Genomic DNA, 20,684 nt, shown 5'->3' on the forward strand with positions numbered 1-20,684 from the left:
TGTGTAAAAACTACAAAAAAGAACCAGTGCAGAAGTCCATAATGTAAAGAAATATAACAAATTTATTGAAAAATACAAAAGTCTCTAGCAGCTACTCGGCAATCACAAACATACTATATGGCAAGGGAGACAGGCTGACACAGTAAGATAAAGCACATCGCAATGCTTGTAACAATCAGGATGTTGTACATAAAACATATAGTACCAGATAGCATTACTGCAATAATCAGGGAAATTCCTATGCACAAATGTGCACTAAACATGGTACAAATACATGCTATGTAAGTAGGACAGGATACCTAATACAAGTACAGTGTGCCGCGCCGACTCCCGCCCACCCCAACGCGCGTTTCGGTTATTACCTTCCTCAGGGCGTCTCGCCCTGAATATGTGCAAGTCCCTGTGGCTGCATGTCTCGCGGCTGTTCGACAGGCAATCCCTGCTTGTGTTGTGGTTGTCGAACAGCTACGAGGCATGCAGCTGCGGGGACTAGAACATATTATTCGAGCACGCCGAAGATACTGTTGGCACCCGAGCATGCTCAGATAACACCTTATCTCAGCACGTTCGCTCATCACTAGTAGAGACCTGCCAATCAACTTTAGTGATGAAGGCAGGAGTTGTGTGTGTTGCATTTGATTAGTCCGGTCTCTCCCCCATGGTCACCGGTTCGTTTTCTGAAACACTAGCATTTGAGAGTGAAACTTACCTGTTTTGCAATCGTGAAGTCCGACTGATTCACGCATTCGTGTTGCTTGTGGTCCGGCCAGCATGAATCTAATGACCTGTTCCCTTTAAATTTGGTTGTGCGGCCGGAGTATACACAGGCTAAGGTCACGCTCACATAGTAGTATTTGTTCCATTCCTGATTTGCTTACGAACACTGATGTAAAATACTGAATGTCTGAACTTCGTCTTAAGAGAAGAGTGGCAATCCGTCTAAGGGAGGTGGGGATAGGAAATATCTGTCACTTTGTACTAGTATTACCTATTTAATGGGTCACTCACCCATCATCTGGGCTCCACAAGCAGCAAATCTGAAATGCAAGAATGGGCCACCGCCACCGTTCTTTCCATCCAATCGGAGCACCCTTCTTCTCATCCAATCGGCGCACCCTTCTTCTCATCCAATCGGCGCACCCTTCTTCCCATCCAATCGGCGCACCCTTCTTCCCATCCAATCGGCGCACCCTTCTTCCCATCCAATCGGCGCACCCTTCTTCCCATCCAATCGGTGCACCCTTCTTCCCATCCAATCGGAGCACCCTTCTTCCCATCCAATCGGAGCACCCTTCTCATCCAATCGGAGCACCCTTCTTCTCATCCAATCGGCGCACCCTTCTTCTCATCCAATCGGCGCACCCTTCTTCTCATCCAATCGGCGCACCCTTCTTCTCATCCAATCGGCGCACCCTTCTTCTCATCCAATCGGCGCACCCTTCTTCTCATCCAATCGGCGCACCCTTCTTCTCATCCAATCGGCGCACCCTTCTTCTCATCCAATCGGCGCACCCTTCTTCCCATCCAATCGGCGCACCCTTCTTCCCATCCAATCGGTGCACCCTTCTTCCCATCCAATCGGAGCACCCTTCTTCCCATCCAATCGGAGCACCCTTCTCATCCAATCGGAGCACCCTTCTTCTCATCCAATCGGCGCACCCTTCTTTCCATCCAATCGCCGCACTCTTCTTCTCATCCAATCGGTGCACCCTTCTTCCCATCCAATCGGAGCACCCTTCTTCTCATCCAATCGGAGCACCCTTCTTCTCATCCAATCGGCGCACCCTTCTCATCCAATCGGCGCACCCTTCTTCTCATCCAATCGGCGCACTCTTCTTCTCATCCAATCGGCGCACCCTTCTTCCCATCCAATCGGCGCACCCTTCTTCCCATCCAATCGGCGCACCCTTCTTCCCATCCAATCGGCGCACCCTTCTTCCCATCCAATCGGAGCACCCTTCTTCTCATCCAATCGGAGCACCCTTCTCATCCAATCGGCGCACCCTTCTTCTCATCCAATCGGCGCACCCTTCTTTCCATCCAATCGCCGCACTCTTTCCATCCAATCGGCGCACTCTTTCCATCCAATCGGCGCACCCTTCTTCTCATCCAATCGGCGCACCGTGCTTTCCATCCAATCGGAGCACTGTTCTTAGGATCTGTTGGGGTTCGCTATATTATCATATGTCTTGTAAAAGGCAAAACTTGCCCACTTGGAAATAACGCGTTAAAGGGATAATCAAGCTCCAATTCCTGCATCTTTGGGAGATGGAAGTCGGGGATGTCAATTTTACAAGCTTGATAACACTTGTCTTAATAGTACAGACGTGTGCAACCTGGAATAAGTCTAGACAGAGACCTCCTGCTAGAGCTGGATTACCCCCTTTTTAAGGATCGCTGTTCACCTCACCATATTTAAAGACCTCTGAACCAACCAATCAGCACCCTACAGGTGGAAATCTCTATTGGTTGATATCACTAATGGTGTTTTGAGGATATTTAATGGTTTGGATTTTTTGGATTGGGTGGACAGCCGAAAATGTGTTAGAGCTTTTAATGTTCATGCTCTATGCTATAAACCTACAGATTCCCATATGATCTCGCATCGAAGACATTCTAACTTGCGTTCTAATAGTGCGCCCTCTAGTGGCGACCATTAGATTTACAAGGTATTATTAGATTCTGGCTAAAAATGGCAGATTGTTTGCACATATTACATCCACACACAATAATGAAACATACCTTTAATATTTTAGAAACTACTATTTTATTATCATAACAATGCATATATTTTTCATCTCTAAATACTAAAGCATTTTGCAAATAATTTACAGTGAATTATACATTTCCATATTTACACATTGTAAAATGTTTCCAAAACTTTATACGGCAAGCAATATAGAAATCCTAACTTTTTTTTTTTTTTTTAGTTTTAATTGCTTTTTTTTCAATTTTTGGGCTATTTATAGCGTTTTACATTCACTAAAATGTGCTACTTACAATATGTACATACAGTTATATACTTGTAAAATCAAGTGCATGCCATCCATACCCGAACTGGGGACTAGCCCGGAGATCGGGTAAATTACCTTACAAAATATAGATACATTACATGTGAAATCCTTACATGGTCTCTAATCATGCTCCCGCTACTACATAGGGTTATGTTTTTGCAATCTGTGTATTTCGTGTAGAAAATCCGACATGGTGGAATCAATGATTTTTGGGACTGTAAATTTAAAAGAACATTGTATGTTTTGATAGATTGTGTCTAGAGTTGGTGCGATTTGTAGGACCTGGTCCATTGGCCACAGATTGTGGGAACCACCGTCCTAGCGGGGGACATCCACAGCTCTTTTAACTAGCCGCCCTCATCGTTGTGATGTGACATTAAGTTGCGCCAGGTTGGCTAATCAAAAGAAGAGTTGGCTCTCAGTAGAGATGAGCGAATGTGCTGGGATAAGGTGTTATCTGAGCATGCTCGGCTGCTAACACTGTCTTCTGCGTGCTTGAATAATATGTTCGCGTCCCCACGCCTGCGTGTCTCGCTGCTGTTCGATACCCACAACACATTGAGATTACTTAACAAACAGGCAATCCCTGCATATGTTGTGGCTGTCGAACAGCCGCGAGACATGCAGGCGTGGGGACTGGAACATATTTTTCGAGCACGTCGAAGACGCTCTGCACCTGAGCATGCTCAGATAACGCCTTATCCAAGCGTGTTCGCTCATCACTAGTGATCAGCGTTTTTGACCAGTGGCAGTGAAATACTGAAATGGTCAATAGTCCGGGATCCTGCAACTCGAATGGCACCAGCTCCGGTTGCTGCCGTTGAAAAAGTGATCCAGAAATGGTCAAAATTAGAACTAACGCAATACAACAGTTGAGTCGGGCACCATGAAATAAAACGGCACTTTTCCAAAATTTAGCAAAATGGTCTAATGTTAAAGAAAAACAAAAAGGCCTTCTTGCCTGTAGCAACCAATCCAAGCTCTGGTTTCAGCTCTTTAAGGGTTTTGACTATTTATTGCATATACAGTATTCACGAGAAGCTTGAGCCTGCGGTTTTCTGTACCATGTCATAAAGGAGGCGCTCGAGAATGTGGGCTATAGAGATGAGCAACTCTTGACAAAAATTAGAATGTGTTCAGTATTTGTAGGCCCAAACCAGGAGTGGGTGTAAAATGCAGAAGTGGTGACGTGTTTCTATTCTTTTCGCTGCTGATTTTGGCTTACAAATACTGATGTAAAATACTGACCAAATACTGAACGTGGCCTTACTGGTATAAAAGGTTTGTTTTTATTCTCTGAGGTTACAGAATAATAAAGTACGGGTTTAAAACAAAATTCTCACCTGGCCCACCACCTCTGCCCATAGTCTGATGGATCACTTTCCACATCTCTGGTCATCTTTTCTTCAGTGTTCACTCTTTGGTGATGTCTGGACCTCACACAACATAATGAGGCCTAGATAGCGCATGAGTCACCGAAGAGTGAGGACTAGTGATGAGCGAGTATACTCGTTGCTCTGGTTTTCCCGAGCTCGTTCAGGTGAGCTCAGAGTATTTGTGACTGCTCGGAGATTTTGGTTTTGTTGACACAAATGCATGAATTACGGCTGCTAGCCAGCCTGAGTACATGTGGGGGTTGCCTGGTTGCTAGGGAATCCCCACATGTAATCAAGCTGTCTAGCAGCCGTAAATCATCCAGCTGTGGCAAGGAAAACTAAATTTCTGAGCACTTACAAATACACGGAGATCACCCGAGCGTGCTCGGGAAAACCCAAGCAACTAATATACTCGCTCATCACTAGTAAGGACTAGTGATGAGCGAGCATGCTCGAGTTCTAAGAGTGTCTTTGGTGTGCTCTAACACTACGTTCGAGTCCCTGCGGCTGCATGTCTCGCGGCTGTTCGACAACAGCATCACATATAGGGATTGGCTGTTCGACAGCAGCAACACATATAGGGATTGGCTGTTCAACAGCAGCAACACATATAGGGATTGGCTGTTCGACAGCAGCAACACATATAGGGATTGGCTGTTAGACAGCAGCACCACATAGGGATTGGCTGTTAGACAGCAGCAACACATGTAGGGATTGCCTAACAGCTGCAAGACATGGAGCCGCGGGGACTCAAACATAGTATTAGAGCACGATGAAGACACTATGAGCATGAGTTTTTCCTAGTGTACACTCTAAACCAAAAATGAGATGTGAACAGGGCCTACGTTGTCAAAACGAAGGAGAAACACTGCTTGCCCATAGCAACCAATTAAAAGGCAGCTTTTATTCTTCAACACCAGTTTTGCAGATGAAAGCTAAGCTTTGATTGGTTGCTAGGGGCAGCACCAGTTTCTTCTCATAGCTGCGAAAAGTGACGCTTATAAAATCCATTAATATTAAGAAAAAGGTTGAAAACTATGCATCATTTACAACAAATCTCTACACACATCGATGGGTTTTGATCTAATGTCTGTAAAAAAAAGAAATATTTAAATTTAATTAGAAAGATTAAAGCATTATTTACATTTATCACTTATGCTCGAATCTGTAGACTTCACAGCTTATATACGTAAGGTTGAAAATTCAAGGGATCTGGTGTTAAGGACTTGTAGGCTCTAATGATAAAAGTAACACTTTGATTGAAGACTGGGATGTGTGTGAAAATTATATGCAGGATCGTCAATTGGTCATAGTGGAACATGGGTTGAAAGCGCGCTGCAGGGCATAGGTTGGTTTAAATGGAATTTTTGTAATACCTAATCTCCCCTGCGGAGGTGCTATAGGGAAATTGAACACATTTTGGTGGATTCCTCCATAGTTTACCAGTGAAATCTTAAGACTCATGAAGGTGTCCATGGATGTAGGTCTGGGCGCGGATCGTAATGCACGATACGCATGAGGGTATACTGACCCAAATTGAACAGCCTCAGAGACATTTGTGACGTGGTCGTATTCAGGGTGTGAGACCCACAGACAGTCCTTCCCTTGTGCTCTGTGCTCAGACTGAAGTCCACGGAAGTCAGTATCAGCCCTTAAGCAGGAGGGAGCATGCTGTGAGGCAGTGTTCCCCAAGTTCGGTCCTCAAGAGCCACCAACAGGTCATGTTTTCAGGATTTCCTTAGTATTTCACAGGTGAGAATTCCATCATCTAGACAGGCAACAATTCCATCACCTGGGCCATACTAAGGAAATCCTGAAAACACGACCTGTTGGTGGCTCTTGAGGACTGGAGTTGGGGAACACTGTGGTATGGTTACAGAGGGAGCATGCTGTGTGGTACGGTTACAGAGGGAGCGTGCTGTGTGGTATGGAAACAGGGAGCATGCTGTGAGGTACGGTTACACAGGCAACATGATATGAGGTATGATTACAGACGAGCACGGTACAGTTACAGAGGGAGCATGCTGTGAGGTACGGTTACAGAGGCAACATGATGTGAGGTATGGTTACAGAGGGGGCATGCTGTGAGGTTCGGTTAGGTAACGTTCACATTTGCGTTGTTGGGCGCAGCGTCAGCGACGCAACCAACAACGCATGTACACAACACAGCGTTTTGCGAAGCATGCGTTGTCATAAGATAGTAAAGATCAGGAATTTCGGCACAGGGAAAACGCTACAAGTAGCGTCCTCTGCGCCCTGTCTTGTGCGTCAATATGACGCATGCATCGTAAAACGCATTACAACGCATACCGGTGCATGTCCATGCGCCCCCCCCCATGTTAAAGATAGGGGCGCATGACGCATGCGTCGGTATCCGTCAACAACAATGCACCCAACAACGCAAATGTGAACGTTACCTTACAGAAGGAGCATGCTGTGAGGTACGGTTACAGAGGGAGCATGCTGTGAGGTACGGTTACAGAGGGAGCATGCTGTGAGGTATGGTTACAGAGGGAGCATGCTGTGAGTGTGAGGTATGGTTACAGAGGGAGTATGCTGCATGGTATGCTAACGGGGGATGCTGTGAGGTACGGTAACAGAGGGAGCATGCTGTGAGGTATGGTTACAGAGGGAGCATGCTGTGAGGTATGGTTACAGAGGGAGCATGCTGTGAGGTATGGTTACAGAGGCAACATGCTGTGAGGTACGGTTACAGAGGGAGCATGCTGTGAGGTACGGTTACAGAGGGAGCATGCTGTGAGGTATGGTTACAGAGGGAGCATGCTGTGAGTTACGGTTACAGAGGGAGCATGCTGTGAGGTACGGTTACAGAGGGAGCATGCTGTGAGGTACGGTTACAGAGGGAGCATGCTGTGAGGTACGGTTACAGAGGGAGCATGCTGTGAGGTACGGTTACAGAGGGAGCATGCTGTGAGGTACGGTTACAGAGGGAGCATGCTGTGAGGTACGGTTACAGAGGGAGCATGCTGTGAGGTATGGTTACAGAGGCAACATGATGTGAGGTATGGTTACAGAGGGAGTATGCTGCATGGTATGCTAACGGTGGATGCTGTGAGGTACGGTAACAGGGAGCATGCTGTGAGGTACGGTTACAGAGGGAGCATGCTGTGAGGTACGGTTACAGAGGGAGCATACTGTGAGGTACGGTTACAGAGGGAGCATGCTGTGAGGTATGGTTACAGAGGGAGCATGCTGTGAGGTATGGTTACAGAGGGAGCATGCTGTGAGGTACGGTAACAGAGGGAGCATGCTGTGAGGTACGGTTACAGAGGGAGCATGCTGTGAGGTACGGTAACAGAGGGAGCATGCTGTGAGGTACGGTAACAGAGGGAGCATGCTGTGAGGTATGGTTACAGAGGGAGCATACTGCATGGTAAACTTGCATAGGGAGCATACTGCATGGTATGGTTACAGAGGGAGCATGCAATGGCAGGAAGGTGAATCTACTCAAGATGAAGAAAACCCTCTTGTTATGGCTCTGATGTAGAGTGACTCTATAAGTTGGTTCGGACAAGAACCAACCCATTCTTGATATTGGTGTGTGTCCCATTTGCGGTTCTACTTTTGAGACCCATGCATGAGCCCATATATCCCCTCCCCTTATCATAGATGGATTTTCAGTTAATTCCAGGCTAAAAGACTTTATTCTCTTAGAAATACTGATATATTTCCCGCCCTATACTCTAGCAGGGTATGAGAATGTTATGAAGGAGGTCCTCATCATGAAGACACTCTTGGGTTTAGAATCAGTCACCCGTCTAATGGGTAAGAGGGTCATCAGATTCCTTCCAATGGAGGCAATTAGGGAAAAGAAGGATCTGAATGACAGTTTTCAACAAACCTTTATTCCTGTGGGACATTCTTGGCCGTCGTCTTTTCCCTTCTACCTACTAAAATCACATACATAAGAGCGTGGAGGCTGAGAAAAAATGTATGTATGTATTGGGGCAGTGAGTGAAACAGCTCTTAGATGACTGTTGTCTAGAATGGACAAGGCATGTGCACAGCTGTAGTTCTATGCCCATAGAGATGTAGTGGTCTCTGCTGTATGGTCTTATGCACATCTTAAATGTCCACCTTTTGGGCCCGTTTTTATCTTTAAATGCTTGCATTTCGAGCTAGAAATAATTTTTGCAGTTGGGTTTCATTCAAAATTTTGCCCGGTTTTGATTTTATAGGTTCTTTCTTCCCATGCATATTCAACATTAACATGTTTTGTGGTTATAAATGAGGTGAGAGACGCTCAGAAAGAAACAGATAAAGTTACAAACTCTCCTGTCAGACTGTCAGAACCAGCTCACTCACCAATTCACAGTTAACTCATTCTGCAGCCAGCAACAGACAATGCAACACTGAGGCTGTGTGTTTAATGAAACCCAAAGACAAAAAAGATTTTTTGCTCAAAGTACAAGCATTTCTCTAAGAAAAAAAACTGGTCTCAAAAGCGGACAAGCCCTTTTAAAGGGAAACTGACGGTAGATGCTGACCGAACCACGAAAAGCATGAAATACAGACTTACTGCTGTTACATCCATGTTTGTTTTTCTCCCCTTATGTGTATGTATAGGGAGAGACCTGTTAGTCTAGAGAAATGGAGGGGTAGAAGCTGGATTACAGACTGACTGCTGTTGCCGCCATGTTTGTTTTTCTCCCCTTATGTGTATGTATAGGAAGAGACCTGTTAGCCTAGGGAAACGGAGGGGGGAGAAGCTATATTACAGACTGACTGCTGTTGCGGCCATGTTTGTTTTTCTTCCCTTATGTGTATGTATAGGGAGAGACCTGTTAGTCTAGAGAAATGGAGGGGTAGAAGCTGGATTACAGACTGACTGCTGTTGCCGCCATGTTTGTTTTTCTCCCCTTATGTGTATGTATAGGAAGAGACCTGTTAGCCTAGGGAAACGGAGGGGGGAGAAGCTGTATTACAGACTGACTGCTGTTGCGGCCATGTTTGTTTTTCTTCCCTTATGTGTATGTATAGAAAGAGACCTGTTAGTCTAGAGAAACGGAGGGGGCAAAAGCTAAATTACAGACTGACTGCTGTTGGAGCCATGTTTGTTTTTCTCCCTTTATGTGTATGTATAGGGAGAGACCTGTTAGTCTAGAGAAACAGAGGGGGGAGAAGCTGCTGGCATCTTTCTCAACCCGGCCATGTGCATTTTACTTTCTAAGAGTCTTTGATATTTAATTATTTATTCTTAATTTACTACATTATTTAGATCATTGTATTGGCGGCCATATACCAATGTAATTATTAATTACAGATTTGGAAGGAGAAAAAAATAAAGACAATTCTGAAAATTGACAGGTACAGGATAGTATCGCATTGCAGCACAGTAGAAATGATTGTGAACACCACAATGACAGCAGAAAACTCTGAATTCAGCAGTGGTTATGCATGACTGCACTCTGCACATTTCTGGATCAGCACTCACAATTAAAGGGACGCTGACAGGTCATGTGATAGCACAATGCAAACAGTCATTTTAAAGGACACTTGCTGCTGGGACATGGTATCACGGCACTGGGCTGCTGGACAGCTGGAATTCGTAAATCCCATCCAACTAAAGAAGATATTAAAGAGATACAAAATAATATACCGTAATAATCCCCCAGATTGTCACCTTGATGGTTTTTGTTCTGAAAATGGCAGCCATTGTTATGTTTGACATTTATAAACCTATTAATAAAACCTGTCCCGCCATTTTATATAACATTCACTGTATTAAGCATCAAAATGAATTTTAATTGTAATTTATATGCTGTTAAAAAAGTCATCCAGTGATGACTATATATGCTAATTATAGTACACAGAATGGCGCCACCTGGTGTTCAAAGTGTATAGCAATATGCATGTCCACCTTATGAACGGACACACAGGCTCAGTCACTCTACCTATGGCCAGATCTCTGCAAAGTGATCCCATAATACTACAGGGAAGCTAAACTACCGTGAACATAAATATTCCTACCTCATCAGTATAAATCCATACATACACTATTATTGCTTTCATATTGTAATCGTTACTGTCACATTACTACATCACAAATGGAAATGGACATACAGGCATTTTTCAAGGTGCATTCCCCGGGATTTTTCCTCATTGGGATTTTTGATTAGATGTATGGGTATAAAATATTAAGTAATGAAGTAATACAAATCATTATTTGTTGTTTATATTATTATTTATATATTATCTTACATTCTCTATGTGTATTTTTTCATGCTGATTGTGTGTTAGCTTATATCCTGTTCATGTGTATATTAGCGGGACTGGCCAATAATCTAAAGTGTATGGGAAATTCGGCACTGATAGCTGACAATCGATCCTTAATCCAGCAGCTATTATTCCCGGATAAGGAGTCATTTGACAAGCCACAAGACATTGTGAAGATTAATTTTACTTTTTTTATTTTAAGAATATATAAGCCAAGATTAAAAAAGAACTGGTGACAGGGTGCAAGGTGCTTCTAATGGAAAGTTGTGAAATGTTTAGATTTGGACTTGAGTACATCAGATGAGTACAGTTAACAAATCATCGTCAAAGGGATCACCCGCACATTAAACTCATGGCAGCCGAACCCATCGATAGCAACAGGCTCAGCCGACAGTCTAATGTGTATGTGCGGCTCCAACTAATCATGTTGGGGGAGCTAAGGATCGATCATGTCTAATTTCAGGTTGCTGATCCTTTTGTTCTCTAAGAGATAAGCCACCGCCAGAGATGTTGGTCAGCAGCTCTCTCATAGAGAGCACAGAAGAGTTTGTCGGAGCTCAAAAGGGCTCGTCGGAGCTCAAAAGGACTCATCAGAGCACGCTCCTAAGTACAGGACAGTCGAACGACTGTGGCCCCCTTACCTCCTGGTGCTCTGTGCGGCTGCACAGGTCGCACCAATGGTATGACCACCCCTGTCCTCAAGGCTGAAGGTGAAGGAGACTGGTTCTTTCTTTTTTCAAGGGTAAATTGTCAATTTATAAATAATTTTGAACCATATGGATAAGACATTAGATATCTCCAAATTACAGAAAGTGAATGGGCAATGTTTAAAGAAATATCAATAAAATTTTTTTACGTTTTTTGGATTTTGCAGCTTTGTGGAATAATTATTGCTTTTTGGAATCAGATGTGGGGTGGTGGAAAAAAAGTGGTGATCACACATGTGAATGATCAATGTAATGATCATTATTGTAATTAACTTCCAACTCTGCAAAGCATGAGTAATAAATATTTTTTTTAGGTAGAACACAAAAACGGATGGAAAGGATAGGTTAAGGCAGTGGTCCCCAACTCCAGGCCTCGAGGGCCGCCAACAGTGCAGGTTTTCAGGATTTCCTTAGTATTGCACAGGGGTTGGAATCATCACCTGTGCAGATGATCACATTACCTCCGATGCAATACTAAAGAAATCCTGAAAACCTGCACTGTTGGCGGCCCTCGAGGCCTGGAGTTGGGGACCCCTGGGTTAAGGATTAGTAAACATGAGGGTATCCATTTTTACACCCCAAAAGGGAAAGAGGACACAATGTAGAATTATGTTTAATGGGTTCACGGAACAGAATAGTTGTGAGCAGAGAAATGGCAACATTGCTTAGGAGTAGTGATGAGCGAGCGAGCGTGCTTGGATAAGGCGTTATCTGAGCATGCTCGTGTGCTAACCAAGGTTCTTCGGTGCGCTCGAATAATATGTTCAAGACCCCTAACGAACAGGCCATTCCTGCATGTGTTGTGGCTGTCAAACATCAGCAAGACATGCGGCTGCGGGGTTGCAAGCATATTTTTCGAGCACGCCGAAGTCCCTCGGTTAGCACATGAGCATGCTCAGATAACACCTTATCCAAGCACGTTCTCTCATCACTACACAGGAGCAATGGAGGAATATATATAAGGACATAGCGAGAGCGGTGATAAGTAAAAATCACAAACTGAATATTGTACACACAGTTTCTTAAAAAAAAAAGTTTGGGATATAATTAATGTTTTATGGATCATCAAAAAAATGTCCGTAATGATATAATGGCCAAACAGCGATGTAGTCAATTTCCAAAATTCTGCAGCCGCCCTCTAGTGCGCACTGGTGTCTGCGCAGGTAATTATTCCCATCACAGCAGCAATGTTTGCTTACTCTGGCAGACACAGGCCATTTGTAAAGGGATATTCCTGTATCTAGGCTGCGCTATTCCGTACGTTCCCTCCGGTGCTGTTCATCTGTATGCAAATACTCAAGACTTATTCTCCAGGCCTATAATTAACACCGGAAAATGTTCTGGAAACCTATTAATTGCCCCGGGGACTAAAAAATACAGGGAAGACAAAGTGAAACCGAGCCTAGTCAATCGCCAGCCGTAGCCCAGCGCAACAAGCTCTGCAACAGAATTCTGATTTTATGCCCGGTTTCTTGTAAAGACTTTTGCTCGTCCGTCGCTTTGATCATATTTTTACTAGTTCTGTATAGATATGCACATAGACATAACTGGAGTAAATCCAGAATAAAAAAAATAAAAAAATCATATATTTGTATTTTTTTTTTCACAGCATTGCGTCCCTAGTTTTTTTCACTTTTCAAAAAAAAATTCCACGCAAAAAGAGTAAAGGTTTGATTAACATGCCCGAAATGCATCACTTTAAGGAAAAGCCCATAGACTACAATGGGGTTGTGCCCTATACAGTCATATAGCCAGAATGGACCGATGCTATTTAGGAGACGTCATCATTGCTCTGGTACTTCAGGAATTTTGGGGATTGGCTACGAAAGCCAAGGCTTGATGCAGAAAATCTTTGAGAATTATTGGTTTGGATTTTAATGTTTGCTAAAGAGCAAATGAGAAATTCTCCTTATTCTTCATCATATTCTACCACTCGGCAAACCCCCCTCCTGTTTGTTAGGCAATCCCTGCATGTGTTGTGGCGAGAGATGCAGGAACGGGGGCTCGAACATATTATTCGAGCACATGGAAGACCCAAGCATGCTCATATAACACCTAATCCGAGCACGTTCGCTCATCACTAATAGGCAACCTATGGCCCTATGCAAGGGACCCCCTTCTCCTATCATGCTTTACTGGCTCATACAATTCAATGGGCTAGTAACAAAGGTACAGGATTGAATCTACTCTACACTAGCAGCAATGGGGCCTGCATGCTTATTCTAAAGTGAACCTTTCAGTTTTAAAACCATGTATTTCAGCCCCATTTTTCTATGATGATTATTTATATTATAAAATTCTGTATTGGTTTCACTTTTTTTTTTATAAGAAGTTACATAGAACCCTGTATAGACATTAAGTGATATAACTTGCGCTACCTGCATCCTCCACTAGGTGGAGCTTAGGAGTTTACTGCACACTACCAAGTTCTATTTACAAATAGAATGACGTAAACTCTTCGGCGCCCCTTAGTGGTGGCTGCAGGATGACAGAATTTGAGAAATGTACTTTATGCATTACATCTGTATCTGAAAATCTGAGCTTTAATGGCTATAAAGACATATCAAGAATATGATCTAAGCAGAGTAGATTGGAAAAAAAAATACGTTCAAAGGCGGATATTTGCTATCTCAATTGCAACAGAATATATTCTCAACAGACACAATTTCTGTATGATTTCTTTATGCATTTTGTTTTCCCCCGGCCTTAAAAGGAATAAAAAAACAAGCATGCGCAGTAAGGGGTGGCAGTCTCTTATACGGCACACTGTGCGCAGGTAGCACTGCAAGGCTATGTTGACACACTTCTTCGACGTGGATTTTTCTGCCTGAAAAATTCTCACGAAAACAAGAAACATTAAAGAACACAAAGTTTTCTTTGCTGTCTTTTGGAATGTTTTTTTTTTTTTTCTTTTACATACTTTTAAGCGTAGAGGGCATTTTTTTGGTTAAATTTAGAGCATATTTTTCCATCTGAAAAAAAAGTACTGACAAATTGCTTCTTTTTCCAGGTGAAAAAAAAACACAACACCATATGCGCAATAGGAAGCTTATTCGAAAGATATTTGAAAAAATTTTTTTTTTTTCGAGTGCATTTTGGAGCATAAACCGCTACATGTAAAAAAAAACTAAAAAAACTAAATAAATGCGTGAACAAACTCAAAGCGGGAAAAAGCTTCTTATAAGTTTCTCTGACGTGGATTTTTTTGATAATTTTGTTTTGTGTGTTTTTAACGCGTTTTTTTTCTGCATCGATTCAAAAAGTTTGTTGCTGTTTTTTTTCAAACACAAGGACCTTAAAAAATGACACGTTGCCTCTTTCTTTTTTTCCCGTGGGAAAAAAAAACATCATCATGTGTGCTTTTCTATTGAAATAAAAATGTAGTTTTTGAAGCTTTTTTTTATGTGGATTTCGAAGCGGAATCTTCTCCAAAATCCACATAAAAAAACCCCAAACAATTAAACAACGTGGAAGAATTTGACAGCGACTCTGACTCATGTCCAGCAGAAAGTTTTCACGTGATAATATTACATCTCTGAGAAATAAGTTAATATCATTCTTCATGCGATTAAAAAAAAACAAAAAAAAAAACAAAACTTCATAACATGCAAGTGTTAAAAAAAGGAAAAAATTAAAAATATAAGGTGCCTTGTGATGCTGGCAGTTTTTTACTTAAGCATACAGTCTTTTCCATGACGTTACATCATGACTACGTACCTTTACTAAGCTTCAATTGTATCAAAATATACAGTACTTTTGCATATTAGATATCCATTTTTTTAACCCCTGAGTCAAGTAAAGAGGATTTTACATACAAAGAGGAAAACAGCTATTAAAAGCACTTACAATTTATTTGAAGGTACCTATAAAATTAATATTTTTTTTTTTTGGATTATTTTCCAGGAAGACCAGGGTCGGATTCGTGCCTGTGCAGGGACATGTTCCCTTTGTGGTGCATGGAAGAATCTGGCAGAGATGTGTGTCTCATCGGGTTCAGATATGATGTGCATCGCCTCGGCTGTACCTCCAGCGGAGGAGATTGGCGCCCGTGATCCAGGAGGGACGTCAGGTTGTCCTCAGAGGTTGCATTTACATGGGATTCTTTGGATTTTGGTTTTTCAAAGTCTACAAGTTCAGAACTCTGTAAAAAAAAAAATATATATATATATATAAAAAAATATAAATATGTTATATAGAATCGGTCAGCAGGTTTTTGCTACGTAATCCGAGAGCAGCATGATGTAGGGGCGCAGAGACTGATTCCATGTGTCACTTTTTAGGCTGCGTGCCGTAGTTTCAATACAATCAGTGTTTTATCGGCAGCAGATTATCACTACAGGACTAGAACTCACGTTCAAGACAGTCCAGCTACTCTGTGTAAAACCACGCCCGTCGGAAGCTGCCCAATCAGTGGTGTTGGCGGGGTTATACACAGCTCAGAATTCACAGCACTGCTGCACATACAACAGAGAAAAAAGTAATTCTATCACAACTGCTGCACTCGAGCAATCCAGATCCAGAAAGCGAAACATCACTGGAATCAGGCTCTCTGTCCCTACATCATGATGTTCTCAGATTACAGAGAAAAAAAATGCAGACAGATTCCCTTTTATTGGTACACGTCCCAATGTTCTCAAAGAGCAGAATGAATGGCAAATTGTGTACAAATAGCAACTTTTTATGCATGTTAAAGGGAATCTGTCACCGGGTTTATGCGACCTAGTCTAAAAGAAGCATAATATAGGGGCTGAGACCCTGATTCCAGTAATGCGTCACTTACTGGGCTGGTTTCATTAAATCAGCAGGAGATGATCACTAGAGGACTAGTAAACTGCTGCCAGGTAGTCAAGCATATACATGAGCTCTGCATAACCCTGCCTCTCACCACTAATTGGCAGTTTTTTGCCTATGCACAGTGTGCAAAGAAAGCGGCCAATCAGTGATGTGGGCGGGGTTATACAGGGCTTAGCATTCACAGGACTGCTAAATCTGCTGCAGAAAAAATGGTGATTTTATCAAAACTACACCAAGCAGCTCAGTAAGTGATAGATCGCTGGAATCAGTTTCTCTGCCCCTACATCATGCTGCTCTCAGATGGGGTACCAAAAACCTGATGACAGATTCCCCTTAAAATTAATTTGTTCCAACCCTTTTAAACTGTTATTCCCAAGAGTAAACCTTATCACCTTGTCTACAGGACAGGTGATTCCTTTCTGCTCCAGTGAACAGATCTCTGACATGTCCTGTCGGAGTGAAGAGTGAATGCTCTTCCTATGCCGCTGTGTAGTGTGCATACGTTTGGATGCCCATCGCTAAGTATTTCCCGCGTCTTCTGTACTCGCCTGTGATGACGGTGTAAAGCTCCGGTCTGTTTTGATTGACGCACGAGGATGTTGACTCTGCACCTGCCTGAGCGCCGGCCTTTGATATTCAGAGTTGGCCGTCACCATGCTGTAGGCTGGAGGAACGAGGGACGGCGGTCTCTGCAGGAGCTGGAGGATAGCCTGGATGTCAGCAGTCATCTGGGACTCCAGCCTGTAATTACAAATTAACTCTAAATTATTCCACGGATTAAAAATCATCCTCAGCGTTCCTCTGAGCGAGCGCTGCACAAGTCTGTCACATTCAAGCTCTGCTTTTATCTTGGCCCAGATGTAATTAAAAGAGGACGAACGGGGAGATGTGAGACATGACTGCTGCGCCAATGTCAGGCTGCCAAAGCAACGAGTAAGAAGGTGGGAACCTCGGCTGATCGGAATATTATAGATAAGTAAATCAAACGTGGTAGTTAAGATATCCAGCGACGAACATCTGATCCCACTGCCCCCTCCATACTGGCCAGTTAGGCCGGGGTCACACTAGAGCGTAATACGGACGAGTGTGTAAAAAAATCGCACAGCACTCGGACCAATGTTAATCTATGGGGCAGCTCCCACCATCCGTTGTTTTCTCGGCAGTATTAAACGTACGTACGAAATTGCAGCATGCTGCTATTGTCACCGTATTACGCCCGAGACTCGCCAATGAAAGTCTATGGGGGCGAGAAAAACTCGCACATCACACGGACCATCAGTGTGACTTGTGAGAAATACGCAGCGGTGTCCTACAGAAAAGCCGACAATTTAGTGCGGTGTACAGTAAAATCACACTGACAGGTTAGAATAGAATAGATTAAATAAATGTCTACACATAGAATAGGTAGATATATATGTATATATATATATATGTATGTGTGTGTGTCATTGACACACATATATATATCTATATTTATATTTCATAGGGAGTTAGGTAGCAGAATAGCCGATTATTCAATTGTCGGGTTCTGCAATAATTTTACAGAACCCGACAGGATAATAGATATACAGTAAACCATTTCATAGTCCTTATATTTTTACATATTCCTCACTAATAATGTTAGTAGTGTGTGTGTACAATTTTGGAGCTGTAGGTGTAAAATTAAAGGGTTAATTCACAGAAAAAACTGAAGTGGGCTCCCGCGTAATTTTCTCCGCCAGAGTAGTAAAGCCAGTGACTGAGGGCAGATATTAATAGCCTGGAGAGGGTCCACGGTTATTGGCCCCCCCCTGGCTAAAAATATCTGCCCCCAGCCACCCCAGAAAAGGCACATCTGGAAGATGCGCCTATTCTGGCACTTAGCCTCTCTCTTCCCATTCCCGTGTAGCGGTGGGATATGGGGTAATGAAGGGTTAATGCCACCTTGCTATTGTAAGGTGACATTAACCCTAGTTAATAATGGAAAGATGTCAATAAGACACCTATCCATTATTAATCCAATTGTATGAAAGGGTTAAAAATACACACACACATTAAGAATAAAGTCTTTTTATGAAGCATCGCACGGAGATGTGGGTTGAATAAATCCTGCATATTATCTCAAAGAATATGGAGTGCTGCATGTAACAGGAACACAGGAGGCGGTGCACAGATGCAAGAAGGAGATGATTGACGGCTATGAGGCGGTTGACACCGGAGGAGAAAACATACCTCCAGGACACAATAGAGGTATGGCGGGCTATTGTATAAAAGTTTTCTGCGTGCCTAGGGATAAGAAACATAACAGCCACCTTCACAGAATGCAGCCTTAATGCTGCTGAAGGTGGCTCTTTTACTTAAAAACGCCTGGGGGGAGGGGGTGTTGACAGGTTCCCTTTATCAGCTTAAAATAGCAGGTACAGTGATCCACATGCACTGATCTCCCCTGGAGGAGAGCCTTGAGGGGCGGAGGGGTGTACTCAGTTTGATCTATCTATACATCTATCTATCTATCTATCTATCTATCTATCTATCTATCATCTATCTATTATCTATCTGCAATATCTATATTTCATCTATCTATCTACCTGCCTATTATCTATCTATCTATCTATCTCTCTATTATCTATCTATCTATCTATCTATCTATCTATCTATCTATCTATCTATCTATCTCTCTATTATCTATCTATCTATCTATCTATTATCTATCTATCTATCTATCTATCTATCTATTATCTATCTATCTATTATGTATCTATCTATCTATCTACAGTATCTATCTATCTATCTATCTCTCTATTATCTATCTATCTATCTATTATCTATCTATCTATCTATCTATCTATCTATCTATCTATTATCTATCTATCTATTATGTATCTATATATCTATCTACAGTATCTATCTATCTATCTATCTATCTATCTATCTATCTATCTATCTATCTCTCTATTATCTATCTATCTATCCATCTATATATATATATATATATATATATATATATATATATATATATATATACATACTTTATTCTTATTGGAAAATGAGAGTAGAGAGGGTCTTAGATCCTTCCAATTCCTCGAATTTTCATTCAAATAAAAATACAAATTCCATATATTATAGCGACATGCTAGCAAAATTCTGGACAGGCTGCAATACACATGTCAGCCACTGGGTGGACACACACACATAAACAACACCCATAGCATAAACAACTCCAGACAGAGTATCAGAAAAATGTAATCACTCTGCTCTGCTCATCTCAGGACACATGTTGAGCCAAAAGAAAAAGTAAGAAAGGACACATCCACAGTCTACTTTTTAGAAAACGTTTGATTAGGCGGATCCTCCAATATTAAGTGCTATTACTCAGATAATGAAACTTTGCAAGGGACTGGAGTTGAGTGAATTTCCCAAAATTTTATTTAGGTAGATTTGCTCATTTTAGGATGAAATTCAATTTGCATAAAAAAAAAAAAACTGATGTGAATTGGATTGACCAGGAAGATGTATATTTTATCCCCTTCCTGGCCCTCTATAGTTTGCCGCAAACGTCCGTAAAGAATCGCACAAAAAATAAAAAATAGGATTTTGGTGTATATGAATTTCTTGTAAAATTTGAGAATTTGATTCACTTCGAATTCATCTCTACATGGAAGTCATTGAAATAAATGGGCTTCACATGAAACCCCCCCCCCAAAAGTTTTTTTTTGTATTTTAGCTTATAGAGAATTGTCTGCATGCCTCTCTATACTTCTATAGTCACAGAAAGGGCTGCCATTTGTGGTCTTCGCTACAAGCATCTATTTCTCGCAACAAAGTAGAAGAATACTCATGGAAAATACCAGAATATTCACAGCTTCACATGCGAGGGTAAATCAACAATATATATATATATATATATATATATATATATATATATATATATTAAAGGGAATCGGTCACCCCATTTTTGGCCTATAAGCTGCGGCCACCGCATTCCAGAATGCTGTAGATTAGTCCCTGATGGCGGTGGCCGCAGCTTATAGGCCAAAAATGGGGTGACAAAATCACTTTAAGAACTATTTTTGTCCTTACGTTATAATAATAATAATAATAATAATAATAATAATAGTGAATATTGAAGTTGCATAATATTCTAAATACTCACTGAGTGTTCCTCTAAAAACCAGCAGGGGGCGCACATGCACAATACTTTGTTATATTTCTATTTCAAGCCATGAACAGACTGCTTTCCTTCAGGAATAAGAAGCTGCAAGTTTCTGCTGTAAAGATTTAGTTTTAAATATTATCAAAATTAGGATTTCAGGCTCTTTAGCAAATGTCTGAATTTTAGATGGTATAAGAACAAAAGTGCAAATGAAAGGGGTTCATTTTATTTATTTTATTAATTTTTTTAAATTTTATCCAAAACTGTAAAAAACACTAAGGATGCTCGAAAATATTTAGAAAAAGTAAGGATAGTTTTGGGGCGGACATAATTTATTCTATCTATCTATCTATCTATCTATCTATCTATCTATCTATCTATCTATCTATCTATCTATCTATCTATCTATCTATCTATCTATTGT

The 20,684-nt window shown here is 41.9% G+C and overlaps 1 protein-coding gene across 3 annotated transcripts in view; it reads right to left on the reverse strand.

The window, feature by feature from the left end:
• Nucleotides 1-14,248: 14,248 nt before the first annotated feature.
• KCNH7 (potassium voltage-gated channel subfamily H member 7) overlaps nucleotides 14,249-20,684 on the reverse strand; it is a 406,313-nt gene continuing 399,877 nt past the window's right edge. For all 3 annotated transcript variants that reach the window (XM_069733056.1, XM_069733057.1, XM_069733055.1), the window contains 2 exons: nucleotides 16,677-16,869; nucleotides 14,249-15,475 (listed from right to left, as the gene is read on the reverse strand). In XM_069733056.1, coding sequence (XP_069589157.1) covers nucleotides 15,227-15,475; nucleotides 16,677-16,869 — 442 coding nt within the window. In that variant the 3' untranslated portion in view covers nucleotides 14,249-15,226. The remainder of the gene's footprint in view (nucleotides 15,476-16,676; nucleotides 16,870-20,684) is intronic.

Source organism: Ranitomeya imitator, chromosome 7, assembly GCF_032444005.1.
Source record: "Ranitomeya imitator isolate aRanImi1 chromosome 7, aRanImi1.pri, whole genome shotgun sequence".
NCBI lineage: Eukaryota > Metazoa > Chordata > Amphibia > Anura > Dendrobatidae > Ranitomeya > Ranitomeya imitator.